Raw genomic sequence first — 22,793 nt, forward strand, 5'->3', positions numbered from 1 at the left:
AGACAAGAAAAGGAAAAATACAAGAAAAGGAAAAATCCTGTTCATACATTTGAACACATTTTCTGAATATTCCACCATTTAACACATTACTATACTAACAATACACTAAACTTATTGGTAAGTTTCATTTATATAACACCATGCTGCACAGTAAATTTTCCTCTAAATCTTGCTTGCAACTTTCAGCTGTACAGTTGGAAATAATTTAATTTTTGGAACCTCAAAATAAAATACAAAAGCATGCAAGCTTTCAGTCACTACTTATAGAATGTAAAAATCCTAGCCTTCATTAGACACATGGCCAAACAAATTCTCTAGTAATTGTGAAGAAAGCTTGATGTGCTAGGTCATTCAAGAGAACGGCACATGCAAAATGTAAGGAGAGACATACTCAAGGGGATTAGAACAGGAGCTGCAAGCAACTTCTCAGAGTTAGCCTTGGTCCTTCTCACTTGTAAGCTTTGGCCAACAATTAAACTGGTTGCAGCTTTGGTTAAAAAAGATGAGGAAATGGAGATAATACTTTTACTGGTCAGATGTAGATTTCAGGTCTATAAAGCACTGAGCAAATCAAGCGCAATGTAATTATTACTCATCATTAATTACCTTGTAATATTTTGTTCCAGATTCATTTTGAAATAGCGTGAGGCATTTGCTGTCCAGTCTCCAGTAATGTCTTTTTCTCTACAAAATGCACAATACAATAATGTAAGGAATAAATCACCAGTATGGCGTTTGTTATCCAATTGTTTAAATGACAAATGCTTCAAATTACTAAGATCATCAATTAGCATTAATCTACAGTTGCATCTTAGGCTAGACACATAAAAATTACATTTTGAGAGTTATTTCCAGAAACCATTAAAAAAAAAAAAAAATCACTTACCTTACAGTAACAGCAGTGGCAAGAGCAGTTATATTGTACAGGAAAAACACTTCCCTACACAGGTTTCAATCCAAGTACATGTGTTCACAAAATAGGAATTATTTTAATTTAGTAACAATTGTGGAAGAGTCATGCTTTCTCCCTCTGTGCCCTCACACCAACACTGCAAGTGTTCAAGGACTGAGCAAGCCTAACAACTCCTTAATTTTTTCGTCAACACAGAATACTCAAAGGTCAACAGTACACAGTGGCAACACAGGCAGGTTATGAGATTTAAGTGGACAAAATATGTCGGGGACAAAAAAAAAAATCAAGACAGACTAAATAGCCATTTTCTAGAAGTATCCATGAATGAGAAATATCTTCTACACCAAAAAGCAATATACGCTGTTGCACATAACCCTCTTGTAATTTTAAGCAGAGGAACGTTCCTCCAAAGAAGCTTTTAGAAAGCTAATATAGCTGTATGAATCTAAATTACTTTGCTTGCACTATGCTCCCATAGTTAGAAACACATTTTCATTTTTCTGTGACAAAAATCCAAGACTCTTAACTCTGGTCTAGGATGACCAAGTTTGAAACATAACACAGCAGACCTTACATCACTTAAATCATGGGGAAGCAAAGACTACCTGCAGGAGTTAGGCAAAGCTAGGTCATGAATGGACATAACTAACGGCAATCCGAGCCAGCACTGAATGGAACCTGGGTGAAAGCATAAGGGTGAACCTGTCCTTTGGACATATATCCTCTTTATTACATCATAAATCATGGAAGACTTTGGAGAAGAAGAATTAAGGAACAGGTTAGTAACTCGCTCAGGGATTCAAAATGTGCCCACACCCTATTCTGAAAAAGGCCAGTCTTGGAGTGAGGAAAAGAACTTAAGACGACACAGAGACTTGTCCTTATAAAGGGTGAAATATCTTTTCCTCAGGATCAGCAAGAAGCATACAGATATTACTGTTAAAATGAACCTCTTTGGTTCATACAGCCCAATAATAAGAATAAGAAAGTCTGACATTGCTGACAGCAGAGCAATCAAGGCAGTAGCCGATGTAATGCCTAATTCAGAAGTCTCCCATTAGGAAGCTTGATGAGATCTTGCTTGGCTGAAGGCACCTTCCTTTGGGGCAGAATACTTCATTTGATTGGCCTTTTTTGATAGATGTAATCTAGGTAGCAGCCAGACTGACAGATGAAGAAAAGCAAACTAAGCTGAAGTACACAATCTGATCACTGTTCTATTAGGAGGTTCAAAAAAAGTCCATGGAAAAATGTACTACCTATACTGAACGATTAAATCAGAGCTGAGTACCAGGTCTGCCCTGAACACTGCTAGAATTGTTCATCTTTGTTTACTACCTGGCCTTAGTTTTTCCATCGCCAGCTGATGATACTTTTATCTGTTAAGCAGTCTTGGCTGGAAACTCATCTGAAATGTGCTACATACTTATTCTGGTTTGTGATAAATACATCTAGGTTATTAGAAAACTGTACTTTAAATAAATGTTTTTAAGACAGTTTCTGACAGACCACTTGAAGTGGTCTGTTCAGTTTACAATCACAAAAAGTAAAAATAGTGACCTGAGCTGACTAGTATCACCCCTCAGCTTGATTTCAACAGAACTTGAATAACTTTGCTTCTCTAAATTCTTGAAGTCCCCTTCACAAACAGTCTCAACATGACACACAGATCTGGGAACTGCTTCATCCTTTTTACTCATCTGCCAAAAGACAAGAGGATTCACTCCCATCAGACAACTCTACGAAACAGAATTATTCTTCCTTATCTTCCCCCTCAACACACAAAACCAAGGAGCTTGCCTAAGAAGGTTCAATTACATCATTATCGGTAGCACTGAAAACAAACAGTGTAGTCTTTTTGGAGGATGCTCACACAACCAAGGACATCCAGTCAAGCCACAACTCTTTATTCCACGGACATCAAGAGGAATAGTGCGTTGGGGGGGATGGTGTTCAATCATGCTTACTTTTAGACAGAGTGAATTGCTAGAGGAACGAAGGGCACATCGACAGTTTCAAACACCTAGATCACTAGCATAACTGTGTCAACCGTTTCAGTACTTGTCATTTTATAATGATTGCCGCTTTTTCATGTAGTAGAATAAAAACACTGATACAAATATTTAGGTCAACTGCTAAAGAGAAAGAAGACATAAGCAAGTAATTCCAAATTATTACCTCAGGAAAGTCAATACCTTAAACACGCAATTCATTTGAGACCATTTAGAGATGTTTCTCCTTCTTAAAAGGGAAATGAACTATTAAAACACCACACAAAGAATTTTCAAAAAACTACCGTTTCTACTTTGCACTAGATTTCTTTATAATGAACACCTTGGCTAAATTCTTTCCAATGATACTGTAAATCAGAATATCTAAATCAGAGGAAAAAATACACTGGTTTGAGAAATAGTTTAACTTAATGCAGGAAGAAACTAAAGCCACTGACCAGATTGTCTCTGCTGGTGTAGTGGACCATCCATCCTTCCTTCACCATTGTACTGCTCTTCCTCTTTGTGTGCTTGATCGACTGCACAACTCTCATGAGAGGAATATTATTGCTTGTTGAAGGACTGAAAAAAGATAGAACAGTTATTATTTAACAAGTTAAAATATGACAGCACTGCAATTATACTGGTACTACACATTTAGCCCCTAGTTTTCAGAAACAGGCACCTTTTCTTCCCATACAAATTTCCTCAATAGACGAAATTCATAGGAAGCAGGAGCTCCCACCAGCTCTCCTGGTGCAAGTACTGCAGTATTTAAATAACTCTACGGAACACAGAAGAAACATATTGGAATGAGGACACCTACAGAAATAATCCTCTCTCAAAACAATTAGCTGAGACTGCTGGTCTTAATCCAACATAAAAAAATCATTAACATCAGCATTGCTGTATTTTTCTTCTTGTCTGTGTAAGTTGACTATGCTACTTCCTAGTACTGGTGTTACACTAATGAAGGTCCCTATCTAAGCATACTTTCAATTTATGAAAATATAAACAGGGGTGTGTTAATTCAAATCACAGCTGCACTAGTAAATTTTATTCATGCTCAGGGATAGTAACTGTCCTGCAGACAAGGATTTGACAATCTTGAATATTCTGACAGAGTCATTAGTTAAATGTACAGCTTTTAACAGCACTGAAGATGGAGTGAACCACTAAGTTGTCTGCTTAACACCAGAGCTCCTACATGTGGCACCAGCAGAAATGTCTGTAAACACACAAAATCACAGGGTAAACTGAAAACCAAAAAAGTAAAGATGGTTTAACACACCACAGTGACACTGTAGAATTGGCTGCCACAAGATGTTGTACATGCCAAAAACTTCAGTTGCTTCAAATCCAGTTAGAAATAGATGGATGAACCCTAGCTAGAGATAGCACACAAAAAAGATGCTATTTCTAACTCAGGAAGTCCTTTAGCTATAAATCACTGAAAGCTGGGAAGGCATCACTGTATGCTCATCTTCACATATTTGTTATTGAGCCCTGAGCTAAAATGACCTAATACATCTGTTCTTACGTTATTAAGAATGACTTAAGTAAATCAGGGTGACACTATTCAGAATAATATAGAAAGTAAAAAGAAGAAACTTGATTAAAGGAAGTGTGTAACAGTTAGAGAAGGCTTCAGAAAAATCACTTTCAAGATAAATAAAGCAAACTTCTGGCTAAAATGCATATAGACTAGGACTTTAATATTAAAATATCTCAAGTAACTCCTTTTAAATCAACACATGCATACAAGTAAGTAAATTAGGCTAAAGCCACAATGGCCTTAGTCATGTCTTGGCCATGCTAAGCCACAAATTCTACCCCATTTTGATAATCTGGTTTTATTTCTTTCATAACAGTCATAGCACAGCACTTGTTCCAGTTAGAAGATACTATATTATTTCATTTACAGTTCAGGCTTTCTTGAGAAAGGATAACATTAACAAAGCATTTCCAAGTTTAAAAAAGAAAAACAAAACACAAACAAACAAACAAAACCCCACAAAATTTAAGCAGTAAACTGGGATAATCAGAAATGTTTTACTCACAATATTGAGGAAAGCACATCCAGAGCAAAGAAATTCACCCTCTGACTTACCTGATGGTTTTGACAGCCTCCTCATCTTTGTCTGCATCAAGGTCAGATGGATCGATAAAGAAGATTTTGTCCTCTGGAGGAGAGGGCTCTTCAGCATCATCTAGGCTTCGACTGCCATCACTGTTCATTTCACTGCTATCAACTTCCATTGGCATGTCTAAGTCCTGGCCTGGGATAGCAGGTTCTGGAACCAACACAGGATTCAGATTTTTTTTTCAAATAAACAATTTTAAAAACCCAAAGAAAACACAAGAATGCCCATAAAATTTCTTCTTCATTTCACATTTATGTAAGCAAACATAAAAGTACAATCAGAATATACAAAATCTTCAATTTTTTGCTAAATGATGCAGAATATGCTAATGAACAATACCAATTTGGTTTTGCTAAATGCCAAGGCAAGAGAGATCTAACTAAAACAAGAATCGTTTGAAAGAAATGGAGTGAAAAGCTTAAGGTCTAAACCTAAATCTCATTAAGTCATTCTGTTCCACAAGTAATCAGCACAAAGTAACCTTTCGATGGCTAGAGATGACCCAGAGGATTATTCCCATGCGAATGATATTCTCTGTCAACAGATACCCAACTCTATTCTCACTGCCCTTGTAGCCCATAATAGCAAAAGTAAGACAGAAAAAGGGGGCTGTGGTATCACAGAAAAAGAGAAAAGCAGAACAGATCTTATTTGCATCTGACTCTCTGCTGGCAGAGATTTAAAGTTTCAAAAGTCTCCCCTCCGTAACTTGCACTGTGGAAAATTAAGAATTAAGACATACAACTACCTTCGCCTTTTTTTTTTTTTGTCTGAGGAGAGCTCAATTGAAGTGTGAGACAAATAACAAAAAAATAAACGACTGCTTATGTACTCAGAAGAATTGTATAAAACCATAAGCATCACCAGGATGATGAAAACAGCCTGCAGCAACACCATGTTGCACACTGTTGTTCATGGCCACCAATCTCAAGACCCAGGCAAGAGCCTTGGAGCTGGAGAAGGCAGGCACGAATGGATGGGATACCTTGTGCAATGGCAACGGGCCCACCGGCTAACTGGGCTGCTGCCCAGGCCTCTGAATCAGGTTGTACAGTTTGGTGTGATCTGCTGCACGCCATCAATTTTATTCCCCTCAAAAATACGTATGCCAAGAATCAAGATTTTGGACAACACAGTCACAGAATGGCTGAAGCTGGAGAGGACCTCTGGAGACCATCTGGTCCAACAGCCCCCCATGAACCCATTTCTCCAGCCTGTCAAAGTCCCTCCGGATGGCAGCACACCCCTCTGGGGTGTCAGCAAGTCCTTCCAGTCATCAGCAAACCTGCTGAGGGTACACTCTGCCACATCATCCAGATCATCAATGAAGAAGTTGAACAGGATTGGACCCATTATTGTCCCCTGGGGTACACCACTAGCTACTGGTCTCCAACTAGAATTCCTGTCACTGATCACCACCCTTTAGGCCCATCCATTCAAACAGTTTTCAATCTACCTCATTGTCTGCTCAGCCAGCCCATACTTCATCAGTTTTACACTGGTCTAAAACTCATAAGGCTCTAGCCTTCCTTCCACATACCATTCCTCACCTTCCTCTTTCAACTTCACAACGTCTATTCAGAAAAGAGCCCTACTGAATTGAGGTTTCAAAAAATTTAGAGTGAAGTTTTTTTGTTTTGGTTTGGCTTGTTGGTTGTTTGGTTTTTGTTTTTTTTTTCCTTTCTCTTTCACCTCAAACTGCTAGGTCTGGCCACTAAAAATCCTGGATATGAGAAAGTCACAAAAAATGGTACTTGTCTTCAGATATTAACGTTTAAAAATATATATTTCATGGTGAACCACAAGCAGACTGATCACAGCAGATGTTTCATTCTTGTACACTGAAAAGGCTTCTTCATTTTTTATTTCCCTTGAGCAATCTCAAGCAAAGCTTACTGCACTTGTCAAGACTGATTAAGTAAAATTAAAGTCGACAGAGTACAAGTTTTAGAGTGAATCTTTTGAATTGTCAGCAATCTTAGGTGAAAAAAAATGGGAAGACAAAATAAAAACATGTAAAATATTCAAAGACGAGGGAACCAAAAACTGACGCATCTTAAGCCTCCAAAGATCTGTCAGTACTTGAAAGCATTTTCTCATCTTACCTCCATTGAAAGTCACCTCTCCAAGACAGTCTTTAGGTACTTTAGGTGCACAGCGTTTGTGACAGTTGAATCTGCAATCTACAACAGAAGATCAATTAGCCCATAATACCAAACCTCATTCCTACTCAGACACTAACATTCTACCATTCTCTGCTTCCACCACAAGCTTCAGTTCAGGTTCGTACATTTGCCTGTGACTGAAGACAGCACCAATGAGGAAATTAACAATCTTGTCCTGATGTCACATGTTGATTTACCTCATTGCTATTTATTATGTCAGCACTTCCCCTTCCAGTACAGTTTTCTACTTCTCTAGCTTTCTCTGTAGTTATTTTTTCCATTATGATGTAATTTTTCCCATCCCCTCATCTGTTCCACAACCTTTTTTTCCATTTCTATGTGATTTAAATGTCTCATCTCTATCATTTTTCCCCACCTGCTGCCAGAGACTTGCAGCCATCAGAGCCTCTAGGATCGCACACCTATATCACAGAGTAAATCCCAAAGTCCAGTTCCCCTATCAATCAGATAACAGATTTGGCTGAACACAGAGGCTCCATTTCTGCCTGCTGACACAGGGCAGACAGAATAGATAACGTTTTGTACAGATCTGGCCTGATGTGAGTTGGACTCTATCCTGGATGTGTGCCATTTCTGCATCTGAGCTATCAGATGCAGCCCACTGAACAAAGTCCAGCATACAACACTAATGGTATTAACAGGAATTGTCTTTATTAGCAGGATCGCTCTAATTTTCAACTCTCTATCAACATCACGAATTTCAAAACTCCCTAAGGCCCACACAACTGTCTTCAAGCTGATAATTTAGCCTCTTTTTGCTATCCAAAGCAAGCTCATTGTGCTTTCCTTTTCAGCCCGGATAAGAGAAAAATCATTAACTCCTTGGTTTTAGTAGCAGAGACATCTGGAGTAAAACACAATCCTGTTCATCTTCTGAGTGTAGGAGATCAATGAACTGTCCTTCCTGTGGCAGTGTTTTTGGGCCATATTACAGAATATGGTAACTTCACTAGTTCAAAGGGGGATGGAAGAAAGAGAGACATTTCTAATCCTACCAGGCAACTAGAAAGACTAAGAGCGAGTTAATCCTAACAAATTAAACTATGTCCAGAAGCATTCTTGGTTCTAGTCTAGTAAACAGTTAGAAACATCCCCTAGCATACTTTTGGCCCACAGCATTAGTACAATACCAAACAGCTCTCAGGTCTAGTTCATAAATCAGAGCATCCCATGAGATTGTTCCCAACAGGCAGTCTGCAGACAGCCACTCAGGCTGGGATGCTTGTTCATGAACATCAGTCATTTTGAATTAAGGTGTTCCAAATCTATGCATGATTAAATCTTATTTTTTCAGAAAAATGTACAATGCACAAGCTACTAAGATTAAAATGAGGGCTGCTGTAATCCCCTCCAAAATACACAATTTTCCAAAAATTACTCAGCCCCGTGCCACAGTATACAACCTTCTGGCAATCAAAACGTAAGATGAAATCTGTTTTGAATACAAGACCTGTACTGATATTTGTAACTGCAGCATACAGTTAAATGGTTACCTTTACATTGCATTCCTTGGCGAAAAAGACCCTTGAGCAGCCGTTTGCAATACTGGCATATGGTGGGACGAGTGTAAGAGTGAACAGCAAAGGTGTGAGGAACCTTCACTCTGCAAAGCACCATCTTCTCCATCCAGATGGGGCGACCACTCCAGGAGGGAATCCTCTTACTAGGTTCTGGGCAGAGACGCTGGAATAAAGAAGGTATATGTGATTTGCACCAACACAGTTCTGCTTTAGAAAAAAAACCAACAACAACAAAGTCAGTGAGGCTAAGTGAGAGGTGCTGGCACAGAAAGCAACTGGATATCAAAGCGACCTGGCCAAAAAGCTTGAAGAGGACATCCTGATATCATAAAACAAAACCAAGGAAACATCAGACAGAAAAGCCTTGCAGAGAACAGGAAAGTATGTCTAAATCTTTATTTCCACAGAAGCTAAAATGCCAAAAACTCACTCTTATGACCTTTTTTTTTTTTTTTAAAGCAACATAGCAAGGTTCACAGGCAGCCACATACAGAACCCCATGTAGGGGATAAAATGAAAAACAATGGAGGTAGGCAAACCAAAATCCAATCACTACCTCAAGCTGTCAATTTTAAAAAGCAATGTATGGCATGCCTGGACAGTTTATTAAGTTAGGCAAAAATATTTAGAAAATTAAAACAATGTTGGAAATTAAATCCCCAAGAAGTCTTTAAAATTAAGTTAAAACAAAAACTTTGGCAATTAAAACAAAAAACACATGGAGTATCATACTGAATACTCAGCAGGATAAATTTACAGTTACCTACACCTACAGAAAAATGCAAAGGAACATGGTCCTGTACATCTGATCCAAAGCATTTTAAGGCTGCTGGAAGATGAACTGCAAATATTGTAATATATTACTGATCATCTAAGCCAAGTATTCAAAATCAGCAAAGAAGATGTGTCAAAGAGGTACTAAACGTGCATGTAGAAATCAAGTTAAATTCCATGAAAGGAGAAATGCTTACAATTCTATGTTCACTGAATAAATCTTACCAATAGTTAGAAACATCAGAATAAATATTTTTCATGACTCAAGACTAGATTTTGTAGCCTCTAGCTTTTATGTTCTTGAACTAGACAATCTATACAGTTCATATTTTAAACTATGGTAAGAATGCAAGAACCGTTATACTGTGAAGAAACAGAATTATATAAGTAGGAAAGACTAAGTGTCAAAAGCACTGCTTTTACCCCAAGGTGAGAACAGCAATGAAACAAATGGATCTAATCATTGCCTGCCCTGTCTTAAGATCTCAATATAGTTGCAGTATTCTCGACAATCTATCAGCAATCATCATAACCATTATAGCAAAGAACTATTATGGATGATGGTTTATACTGTAAGCCCTTCATTCCCTACACCCTCCTTTACAGGGTTTGGGTTTTTTAGATTAACTCTGTGAAAGCTTAACAGCTTATCAGGAACGCTCTCCTCTTCCAGGATAAAAGCTTACAATTTGTGCTACTTTAGCCAAGTAGCTATTCTACACTGATACCATAATTACAGAATGAACCTGTATTACAAAGAAGGCAAAGTGTTTTATCATTCCTGAAAACAAAGTTCTCAGAGTTCATATAACCATGAGTGACAGGCTAATAACAAAATTATCCATAAAAGTTATAATTTATTTCCCATTTCGTTTCTCACAGTAATAACAGTTATCAGTAAGTGCCACAGTCTAAGACTCAGCAGATTTAAAAATTAACTAAGACCAATCATAATGGTTAAGCTTAACTCTTTTGTACTCACTATGAGCCACTTGCAACACTAGCTATTTCCCCAGAGGTTAAAAGACTTAAAATCAGAAATCGTTTCCCCTTTCACTTTACGTACTTCTTCAGAGGAAGAGAATGTGTATTCAGACTGTGATATTCTCGGAGCTGAGAGCCCTGCTCCTGGTAAAGACACATTGGACAGACGCCTCTTTCTCACTCCACTGCAGTTATTCGGAATCTTGAAGGCACATCGCTTATGGTAGTTTAACCCACAACCTGAAAGAGAAGTTGTTTTAGACAAAAAACCTCCCAACGTTCAAAGCAACAGAAGTAACACTAGTACTTTGATAAAGCAGTTAAAAAGATGATCTTGGAAAAGAGTAAAGACAGAAATAGATTTTTCTGTTCAACTCTCTTATTTTAGCGTTCTTGATGTGACGCACAGAAACAGCTTTTTTTTGCACTACTGGCTGCAATATTGGTCTCTAGTAGGCCCATCTCCAGAAACAAGATCTCAGACTCCGAAGCAGCTGATGGCCCTCCTCGCTCCTCTGGCACCAGGAGGCCTCCACTGCTCCCTCGCTTTGGAGCACAAGAGCTGAGGAGCAGTGGCAGCACCCAACAGCAGGCTGCAGAGCTCCACTGCCAGCTGGCGGAAGGCCACAAGAAAAGGGATTCTCCTTCACAAGTCCCTCCAATGTATTTGCTCCTTATGCAAAGGACACACACCTGTAAGCTATAACAGCTATTTCATTTCGAAGCAGGAAAGAAGAGCGCTTCTTAAGTCACTTGCCCAAGGTCACACACAGCTTGTGTTAAAGCCAGGATGAGAACTTGAGTTTCCTGATGTACAACCCCTTCCAACGCCATTAAATACTGTATTTATCACATGCTAACATTTCAAACAAGATATAATTTCCTCTTCCTTACTTTATATAGATATACACACACGAATCACAGGCTTACCTTCACATTTTAATCCTTGTCGCACCAAACCCCAAAGCATTTCTCCACAGTAGTCACAAAAAGTAGGAGCCTTGTAGGAATGCACATAAAGTGCATGAGGACGAATCTGGAAATCTTCAACTGTAGCCAAAGCTTTTAAAAAATTGCGGTGAGTCATGGTTCTTGCCATAAAAATCAACGAGGATTTACAGAAATAACATGTTTTAATGATGGCAGATTCAAAGAACACTAATGAGCTGTTTAGATACCAGCCTTTCACTACATAGCATTTAAATATGCATTTAGAAGATTACATAGTTTTCAGCAAGCTTTTTTATTGAGGAAAAATATCTGTTGGATTCTCTAGGCTAATGGTCACAACTAATCAACAGTACAAGTCAAAATGTTGAAACCTCACTAAGCTGAAAAGCCAAATACAACAAGGTTTGTTAAAAATCAACCTTACAGTAAACATTTCAAAGAGCAACTTAATTTCCAAACTGCTTTGTAACCTACAAAATTTTCAAATGAAGGTTAGGTTTTTATATTCTAAAGCACTTTCTCAGTAAAAGACTTTTAGATCGAACTCTGTGTATATCAAAACAGAACTGTGGATAGAGTTTCCATGGAACATTGGCAACTTCACTAGTACTGTTCTTTTCCTTAAACAAGCATAGATATGTTTAAACAAAACAAAAAAAAAAAGTGGTATTTTATACCAATATTACCTTGGCCTGATGGCTACTATCCTTTGATCAGTGTGCACTAACACTTGATATTCAGATTCTCTTGTCTCAGTTTTAAAAGCTTATACTGAAAGAGATTTACATTACTTCAAAATGCCTTGGTTTCGGGTGGCCTGTCTGTTTGTAAGTAAGCTGTCAAAGATCGTCAAGAAGAGGCACACAGGATAAATTTTCCAAATATGCCATTCACCAGAAGCAATGACAAGCTCAAACCAAGATGATCCACAACCAAACACCCCAGACATGCCCAGAACAGTAGGTCCTCAAACGCAGCCAAGGAACTCAGCCTTATGCCTTTGGAAATCATAATTTCTTGATCCAATTTACAAATCTAATCCCATGACAGCCAAGAGATCTCTCATTCTAGAATGTAACCTCCGTTTGGCACTTAGTCCCCAAAGTCCAAAAGAATTGCTCAATACTAGTCCAGCTGTTATTTGCAGTTTAACTTGGACTGACTTTTGGTTAAATTTGACATGATACTGATCAAATACGGACAATTTAAATCAGTCAGGGTTTGGAAAAACAAGGCAAATGACAGGGTTGGAAGAACAAATCCTGAATCCTACCTGCATTTCAGTTTCAATAATTATAATAATAAACTTATAATTATAAATCACATTCTTATAATTTAGATGTATTCATAATAATAAACCTGAAGAATATTAAAACATGAAAATTAAACAATAACAAAACTCAGTACTGAAGCATCAATACCACTTGGATTTTCTTGGAAACCTCTACCCCAAAACAGTGATGCAGACTTTTAAGTCAAAGAGCTCAAGGCAATCATATAACGTTCCACAAATTTCTATCGTCTTTTAACCTACTGAATAAAGTGCTGTTCCACTGTCAGAACAATACCTACCAGAGAGTACAACCTCAACAAGGTCTCCCTCATGTATCTCTTCTGCTGATGTAATCCGTTGCAAAATATTATCTGAATTCAGGTCATGACGGAAGAGCAGAATTTTGTCATACATGCCAAAGAAACCACACTCTGGGAACTGCAATGGAAAGCAAAATCTAAATTAACACATGCTCTTTTATAATCTTATCCATAAGTGTTGTTAATAGCAGCTACAGAACGTGAATCTCTTAAGTGTTCCATGGAAACAAAATTGATCTGCTTATTTTGAGAAAATGAAGCATTTTCTGAACTTAAAAGCAGCATTAAAAGGTTAAAAAACCCTCACACACGCCCCACAACAAAACAAATAAAACTCATCAATATCAACTTCTGGCCTGTTCCTCCCCCCTAACTACAGTGACAGTTTTTTCAAACCTAAAAAAACCTTAAAAAGTTAGGGATTTTGTTCCTTTGGTTTCTCAGTCTCTCAGACCTGCATAATCAGTGTGGCATCTGAAAGCCAAGGCAGATCTAACTCGGGTACCACCACCTGTAACCCTCATTCACAGACATTCTGGTCAGGCAGGTATTCAGCTCAAAACATTCCAGCAGCACCTGCTGCTCTTTTCGTGAGGGGCAAGCCAAGAAAGGCTCCTTATTGCTATTCTACAACAGTTTAGATCTGCAGATGCGAGAAAAGGAAAACTTGATTCCCCCCCAAGGACAGAAAAGAATATTTGCAAATCCATATAGGGAATAGATACACTAAGTAACACACCATTTTTCCATGACACTTCACTGAAAATAGCTTTCTTATTCTGTATTTTCCCAGCTTTTCAAAATATTGTCAAGTGTGAGTAAGGCTTCTTAAAATTTAAAGCTTAAAAGTAAACAGTTCACAAAGAAAAATAGAATAGGAATAGACCCTGGAAAGGAATGAGTACCAATCAACCAGCTCCTCTGGCCTTTCTGTTTAGACCAGAATTAAGACTCAAGATGGGAACGCACACAGATAAATGCTCCACAGAAGAAAAGAGGAAGAATGTGGGAAAAAAAATATGGAAAAACACACAACAAGCTTTCAAATTATTAGGTAATAGACTACAGTTTGGTAATTTCAATCTTACACAGACAATAAGTAACAGGGTCTAAACTGCGTGAAGCTTGTCATATATTAATTGTCTTAAACTAAAGTAGTCAAAGACTTGTTTCTACCAAATCAAAGATATAATGAAGGTATCCGTTACACCCACTGTTTTCAGGCTGCTTTCCCAGTTAGAGAGAAAATAAATTCCTCTTTCTGGTAGCAATTTTATCCAAAATATTAAGTTGGCCTTCTCTGTTTTGGTGTGCACACACCACACATTTACATTACGCATAATGCTGAAGAATCCTTATGCTCTGGAAAGCATATTGTCTACTTGGACAATCACAGATGCAGAAATTTGTCCTATTTCATTCATAAAAAGCAAAAGATAGACCTGACAAAATTATACTGTCTCACAACTCACTCTTAGGTTCCCCACATAAACATGATACTCTCTTGTACTCTGGGCAGTAGCCATGATGGTACAGATACAACAACAGCATTATACTTGCCTAAAAAAGATGCTTTTAAAACCTTTATACAACAAAATGCTATTGCTTAAAATCCTTTAGGTCATCTGGAATTACCTCCTCTCTTATCAAACTACATTTCAGTATACCCATCTGCTGGTTCATGTTGACAAATAGCAAATTCCATTAATATTCTGAAAATTAGAGTTTTCCAATCTCCCAAAGATTATTCCTGTTAGGAAAGCAAATAAAAACCTTGAGAATTAGCTGTGCTGCTCAAACATGTGTCTCAGTATCTCTGCAAGTATGCACAGGTCTTGATTTCAGATTCAGAGTATGCGTAGATACAGCACGCTAGTCATTCTGACACAGGAAATTACAGTTCTTCAGACCTCAAACAGCACACAAACCTGCTTTAACCTCTAACTCAGAGGTGTCAAACTCATTTTCACTGGGGGCCACATTAGCCTCGCTGTTGCCTTCAAAGGGCCGAATGTAATTTTAGGACTGTATAAATGTAGGAGTAGTTTATGCAGTCCTAAAATTACATTCAGCCCTTTGAAGGCAACTGACAGGCTGATGTGGCCCCCAGTGAAAATGAATTTGACACCCCCGGTCTAACTCAAAATTCCACTCTGCCTCAATTAACATGAAAACAAGTTATATTAACTTTTTTTGAATGAGTATTGTGAGGTTTTATTCCTTGATACTATATACACTGTTTAGCCAGGTACCACATCTTAATGCTAGTAACAACAAGAGAAAGCTGCCACATCAATACCACAGTCAATTGTATCTTCAAGATAACTTCTATTTATAGCATATCGACTATATCATGCTGCTGAAAAACATAACTCCAACAAAAGAGAGATAAAAGTCAATGTGAATATGGTATTATCTGCCTGAAGATAAATATGACACATTTTATTAATGCTGATATTAATTTCAGCTGCCAGGAAGGACAACAGATTATTCAGAATATCAGTGTAACTATTGCCTCTTTGTATTAAGCCCACAGAACAAATCACAAACCACAGGTTTTAAGGAACCTCTAAGATATTTCACAGGTTTAAGTCTCTTTCTTTTGGTAAAGATATGTCTTTGTTTGTCTTCTCTTCATTCTTGTATAACATAAACCTTTAAGCCAGCTGCCAGAACATCCCTACACATAATCCCCCACCCCAGTAATCAGACGTTACAAAATTACATACCAAGAAGCACTTATTTTAAATGCTATGACCATATGTGTTTTGCATGTGACAACATTTACCCGCTCTCATGTACAAAACTTGCATTTATTAAAATGTTTTAAACATAACACGCTGATTTTGGTCACTAAAAAGTATTAGCTGACACAATAAACAAAAGCTACAAATGAATACTCAAATTCTCTGTGACAGCATGTGTAATCATTAAAAATATGAAAAAAAAAAAGAGACATTACATTCCTTAGAAAGTACCATCAACATTAATTCCATAGTTCGTAAATAACAGTGTAATGCCTATAATTCAGATATGGTTTTCAATAAATTCCATATGTAAATTCTAAATTAATTTCTATGGAATAAAAGCACTGTAAAAAAAACCCAAATCATCTATTCTAGACTGTTAAAACTGTTGCCATCAACATCCTCTATTGGTTCCACTCTAATTAAATTGACCTTTTAAGCTGTGTATTGTGAATGCTTATGATTCTGTAGTTACACAGTTTACTGCAAAACAAGGATATATACACATGGATGAAACAACTGTGAAAGGTTGTCTGGGTTTGTAACTGTAATATCTAACCTCATAAAAGATAATTTATCTATTTATGAGCCTCAGCTTCATCAGTAGCTTCTAGACTAAGCCCAGGCCCAACAAGACTAACAATAATCTACACTAGTATTTATTGCAAGAAGTCTAGCGCTAAACACAGACTCTGTACACAGTTTCTACAGATACCTGACAGACTTCCTCCAGGACACATTCTTCTATGCATTGCACATGCCTAATCTCTGTTTCTGAAACCATCATCAAAAAAGATTAAAAGCATTACAAGAGACATAACCTGTTCATTGGTACTACAGAGTTGCAGTTGCTGCAGGAATTTCCTGAGTCCACACCAGGGACACCCATGTCTGAGGAACCTTGCAGCAGCTCCCCCAACTGGGTGAGGTGCTGCTCTGCATCTCCAGAGGAGCACAGAGGAACCACGCAAGTGGGGCAGCCCATACAACACCCTGCCCGGCTCCTGCCAGGCCTGTCACAGGAGCAATCAGCCCAAAGGCCCATTTCCACATGCCAGAGGAGCACAGTGGCACAAGGGCAGACAGGGAACCCAAATTAAAGATTCCAAGGAAAGGATACACTGTTCAAGCCCCTCCCAGGTCTGCCACAGAAGCGCCCCAGCCCCAGTTTCCAGCCACAAAACCCATTAACCCATTGAGTCAACACTAGCGCACCTTTTGGACTGAGAGGGGTTGCCGCCCAACAGTGTGGGACACGTTCTAAGATGCCAGAGAATTAAGATTGTACAAAGTTTATTATGGGACGTTTATGGAAGGAACCAAAAGCAAGGAAAGGCATGACTCAAGCAAACATGGGGAAAATATAAGGGATAGGAGGAATAAGACGATAAAAAAGATTCGTCACCTATAAATAGAGTCTGGTCAGAACGATTGTCTGGCCATGCCCTGTACCTGATCAGCACCATCTGTTCTGTCTTTCTATTAAATTCCATTTCTAAGTGTTTTTCTGGATGATAGGTTCTCTTTCTGAGCACATGTGTGTGTATGGGGGATCTGGGTGCCAGCAACTGGAGCCAGATGACAGGTCAGAGGACCCACATGTCTGTGGTGCCAGCAACTGGAGACACCAGAGCGAGTGAAATCACGAGCCAACAAGCATGCCTGCAACTGGAAAGACCAAGATACAGGGGCTGCTACTGGGCAGAGGGTGCCTGAGCCCAGATGCTGGAGACTTCCACTTTTTTTTTTGGTGTGTTTTGGTTTTTGTGGGGTTTTTTGTTGGGTTGGTGGTTGGTTTTGGTTTGTGGGTGTGGGTGTTCCCACTATCAGACCTTCAACCTGAACCAAGAGAGAAGAGTACAGTATGAGACCATTACTGCTGTTTGTGTTTTTTTGTGCGAGTGCTCTGTGTGTCTGCCTGTGTCGCATACATATACATATTGTATAACTGTCTGTGCCTACTGGAAACACACAGACTCACTAGTGGTTGGGCATGGGGCTGCAGCAGCCTCCCCTCTGCCAGGAGGCTGTCATATCCAATAGTCCCTAACAAAAATTTTCAAGATGGATGAACAAGTCCTGCCCTTTCCTCACACACATCCCCAGCCCCCGTAATTTCCCTGTTATAAAAGAACAGACACAAACACAAAGATGCCTCTCTGACCACTCCTCCCCACACACATCAGCTCAGGTTACTCCCCTCTGCCCCAGCACAGCCCTGAGCGCCCAAGCAATGGAAGCGCTGGCTGGCTGCCCCTGTCTGGTCGGCCCTGATGAGCTGCAGGTGGCCCCTCAAAGCCCGTCCCTAAGGCACTTGGCTGGGCGGTGCTGGGGGAGCTCTGCAAGGGGCCTGGCTCCTCACAGCCTGCAGCACCCTGCTCCCTCTCCTGCTCCCCACTGCGCTGAGGAATACGGCACTCCTTGCTGGCACCTTAGCCAGAGGGCTACATGTGGACTGCTGGCCAAGAATAACCTCATCAATTAACAAGGGTTTTTTTACTTCAAGTGGTATCTTTTAAAGGTATTTTTACACAAAGCTTAAACTATGTTCAGGTTGTACAGTACCAAATTTTTCTCTCTTGTACTACAGCAAAGTAGAGCTCTTACAGCTTTCCTTATGCACAGTTACATGAAGCTGTTAAGGAAGAATGCTAACCAGTTCCTTTGAAGTGTCAAGAGCTCATAATGTAAACTTGAAAACAAAACTCAGAGCAGAATTTTTTAAAGCGTGTTTTATCTTACAGGATTATACAGCTATTACTTTCCTGCATAAAAGCCCAAAGTATTTGCACAGTGACTCAGAACATATAAACTGCTAATCCCAGTATTACTACGTTTCCTAAAAGCAAGAAGACCATTCCCAGTGTTAACAGTTCCAAAAGAGCATCTAAGTACAGGAAATCACTTGCAGGAAGTCTATGTACATGATAGGCTGTGCCAAAATTCATCTCTGGTACACCAATATCATCAGCTTACGTAAAGAATGTATGCAGTCCTTTGTACTTGGGTTGTACTAGCACAAGTTACACTATTAGTGCATTATTACACTTACACTGAGAAAAACAATTGGTGTTATCTAGAATGCTTATACTGCAAGTATTACAGTATGTCTAGTTCTAATTGATAGTGCATTACATCATTCTTTTTACCCAGAACTCACTAAACAGCAGCCAGTATTGCTGGAGTGAAACACAACCGAGGCTTCTTTCTATCTTGGCAGTAACTGAAAAATCCCTCTACTTCAAGTTCCAGGACTAACTTTACAAAGTTCTGGACCAGTCGCCAAAAATTCACGCTAGGGAAAAGCGTAGGCGGATATTGTTTCAAGGTCCAATATCGCATGACCCATCATAACTCAAAACAAATGCTTCAAACCACTGAAAGTTAATTCCAAAGTCTAATGGTGCAAAACACCCATTACCTTGGAAAGTCTCTTCATTCACTGAAATCACTCCAATCTATTCATCGGCATCCCTACCCAGCTATTCCCTCCTACTCCTTAGAATGGTCTGCCAAATCACATTATCACATGGACAATTAGCTTCAAACATGTTACATGAGATCCTTCCCTCACCAGACGCCTCAGCACAGACACACTTGGACTACCGCTTGGCTGGGTTTACCAGGATAGAAACCTATTTCCATGAAGGAATGCTAATCTGCCCCACACATACCAGCTCCGAGCCCCCAGTACTCCCCAGTTCCCGTCTTCTCACAGCCATGTTTGCTTCTCATGTCTCAACATTCTGCTGCCATATTTAGCTCACATGAAGAAAGAAAGCAGATGATGAAAAGGCAGACCAACAGGGGGAAAAAATATTTGAGCACAGCTGATGAATACAAAACATGATTTGCATTAATTTTAAAATGAACTATTATTACAAGCTTAACCTGGAGAAAAAACAAGAAGGATGCTTGCAGTACTAGTGCCTATTTATTACACCAAATTAAGTGGTCACTGCAACAGTTGCAGAGATCCCTTTGTAACATGGATGGATTGTAATATGATCCTTCTACTTCTCAATATTTTATTATTAAAACATCTGCTAACACTAGAGAAATCATACTAAACTTCAAGTCAACACCTCTGCCACAATTTGGTTAGATAGTTTCCCATTACCACGACAGTGTCCAAACCTTTGGAAGACAGCTCACATTCATTTCACATGTTTTGGTCCTTTCATAACATGACAATTCAAAGTATTTTAAAATAAATACTCCTTCCCTCTTGAGCAGCCTGCACTGAAGAGGTAGCTATCCAAACTACTTCCATTCAGCCCCATGAAAACTTGAATTCTTAGGTATATGAATTATACAGGTATACATGTAATTGTCACTTGGTTAGAAAATTTAACACATATCTTTGTGAGTTCATTATGTCAGGCTTTTTCTACCCTGATTATCAAAGCAAAATGTATGAACACGTATCTTCATCTCCCTCCCCCTTGCCCCTCAGTCTGCTTCATCTTCAAAGGAAACTGGCTTATTTTCCAAACAACCACAGCACTTCTGCTATCCAAACCCAAAATCCCGCCTAGTCCAATTAAAATAATAGGCAGGACTATCAAAAAAGTGCATACATACTGATAGAATCACGCTCAATTCAGATCATTCCAATATTGACCAGGGAACGCAATGTACCAGGACTACAACATTTATAAAAACAGTGAAACTACAGAAACAGTAGAAAGGCCCACAAGCAGGAGTAATATGCAACACGTAAGTCCTTTTAAGCTTCCAGTGATTGTGGTCTCAACACCTTACACAGTTCAGAGTCTTGAAGAAATCAGTATGAGTATGTACATGTTAACATCTGTTTAAGCAGCTACTGACAGATTAAGGCCTGAATTCAGGCAAGTCAAAGCAGCATAAGGTAGCAGGAAACAATGAGGGAATTAACACTTCTGAGAAAGCATAAGTACTGTTGGGAGAGGAGACAACATTTAAGGTACAAAATGACACCTTAAGGTGTCATAGAGAGAAAGATGACCAAAAAACAGAACACGGAAAAAATAGCCAAAAAGTAAAATGAAAGATCAAAGCAACAAAAAGAAAGCAAGTGATCAAGTAGAAATGAGATTATACACAATCATGGACTGGCTGTTGAGAGAGACAATTAATTACACATGCAGTTGAAAGAGAGTGATCATGTAGGATGAACAAAAATTAAGACAAAAATATTATTGCTAGCAAAAGCAAAGATACCAGCAGTAGGGAATGTGTAGTACTTTAATATATAGCCATCTAGATAAGGAATGAACATAGAAGACAGATTGAGACCATAACAAAGAATCTTTTAAAGCATCGCTATAAATTCTAAAGTTGTTTTTTTCTGAGGACTTCAATTAAGTATTCCAATTTACAATACCCCTAACATAGCGCTTCATGAACTTAACTTTAAACTTGAAAAAAAAAAAAAACGTTGCTCCTCTCCTGATATTTAGAACATTTTTAACAAAGCCAAGAGACATCAAATATTTGCATTATTCATCTCGCTCTCCTATAGACACATACCTCTCTAGTTTCAGTTCTGCTGATGCTCATTTTAATTATGCCTCTGCAAAACCTGAACAAGCTACACCAAACAGCAGCATCTGCAGCGGAAAGCACAGCTGACTATCAACAATACAGCAAGACTGGCAATAGAGAAAGCACTAAGAAAACGCATCAGGTAAACACAGTACTTATTTCCTCACTAAACTGCCCTCCAACACAGGCTTTTGCAGGATTGTTTTGACCCCAATTGATTCATTCCCCCAAAAGAAACAAAGGTAAGGCATAAGTTATTTTAAGGATGCTATAATTACTTCTACAAAGGTTAAAATCCAGCCTCCTCAGAGAGGAAGATTTTTCGATACTGTAATTGTAGCCTCAAATAGTGTGAGGCAGGCAACCTAAGCTCCCAAGCAAATGAGGAAGGACACCCGAAGCTTTGATTTTGTTACAGATATGCAGAGAAATACAAGTCTGAAATGTGATTTAAAAGCACTACGAAAAAGAAGTGCAGAAACTTGCATTTACCTCTAGTAAAGATACCACTCAAAGAAAAGCTAGAAATTATTCCAAATAAAAAAAAAATATATTTCTCCTTTTTCTTTAAAGAAGTGCAACAATAAACAGATACTGCCAACTACAGAACTATCACAAGAACAACCTATAGAGCACCCTGAAGTTGAGACCCAGGAATCGGTCAAGAAAAGACAGTGTTAGCAGGCTGTGTAATAGGAGAGGAAAGGGAAGCTTTAACACTGTTGAATCTCAAAGCCATACCCAGCAGCTTCAAAGCTTTCACCTGGAAAAAAAAAAAAAAACAAACAGGCAGCCATATGCATGACAGTACACAGAAAAACATAGTTTACATCTTTTACATAGATGCAAAATTATCTATATAGTAATACTAGAATATTTAATATGCATGCAACAGTCAACAGGTCTAAGAGAAAAAAGGCAAGGCAGGACACATTGATGTCAAACAGAGGTTGGACGGAGGATATTGCCACTTGTGCACTAGCTGCAAAACTACTTATTAACGATTAATCCACCACACATAAGGTTGTTTCCTGATTAATTTGCTGTCTGTAAACATGTTCTCACTGAGCAGTCATTCGCTGGTAGCATCAGCTGCAGGAGAGCATAAACGGAATCCGAGACAGACAAAAGAGAAAAACTGATGGTGAAATCCTCATCAGTTTTGCAGTACATCAGGCTCAGCACATAAGAAGTTTCTTAAGCTATAAAAAGAACCTGAGCTAAAGTTTTAGCTGAGCCTGCCAAAGAACAGCAAGGAAAAAGCAAAATAAGTGTGAACGTATTTGTTTTCATCTTTCTTTAAGATAGAAGACAGGAAATATGCAGATGCAAAGAGAAGCAGTTGGTACAGAAAGAAAAAACAGCCTCTAAAATGGCTGCGAAAAAGTGCACCTAACATGCATGGTACAGGAAAAAAAAAAAATTGACCCAAATAACTTCTCTCTTCAGAAAGGAACTAAC

The 22,793-nt window shown here is 38.7% G+C and overlaps 1 protein-coding gene across 4 annotated transcripts in view; it reads right to left on the reverse strand.

Moving 5' to 3' along the window:
* Window positions 1-22,793, reverse strand: part of PRKD3 (protein kinase D3) — a 44,622-nt gene that overhangs the window by 16,153 nt on the left and 5,676 nt on the right. For all 4 annotated transcript variants that reach the window (XM_082049529.1, XM_082049531.1, XM_082049528.1 and 1 more), the window contains exons 3-10: window positions 13,036-13,174; window positions 11,443-11,574; window positions 10,595-10,752; window positions 8,728-8,917; window positions 7,154-7,231; window positions 5,015-5,198; window positions 3,363-3,486; window positions 607-684 (exon numbers count right to left, since the gene is read on the reverse strand). In XM_082049529.1, coding sequence (XP_081905655.1) covers window positions 607-684; window positions 3,363-3,486; window positions 5,015-5,198; window positions 7,154-7,231; window positions 8,728-8,917; window positions 10,595-10,752; window positions 11,443-11,574; window positions 13,036-13,174 — 1,083 coding nt within the window. The remainder of the gene's footprint in view (window positions 1-606; window positions 685-3,362; window positions 3,487-5,014; window positions 5,199-7,153; window positions 7,232-8,727; window positions 8,918-10,594; window positions 10,753-11,442; window positions 11,575-13,035; window positions 13,175-22,793) is intronic.

This window comes from Streptopelia decaocto, assembly GCF_964273445.1.
Source record: "Streptopelia decaocto genome assembly, chromosome: 3".
NCBI lineage: Eukaryota > Metazoa > Chordata > Aves > Columbiformes > Columbidae > Streptopelia > Streptopelia decaocto.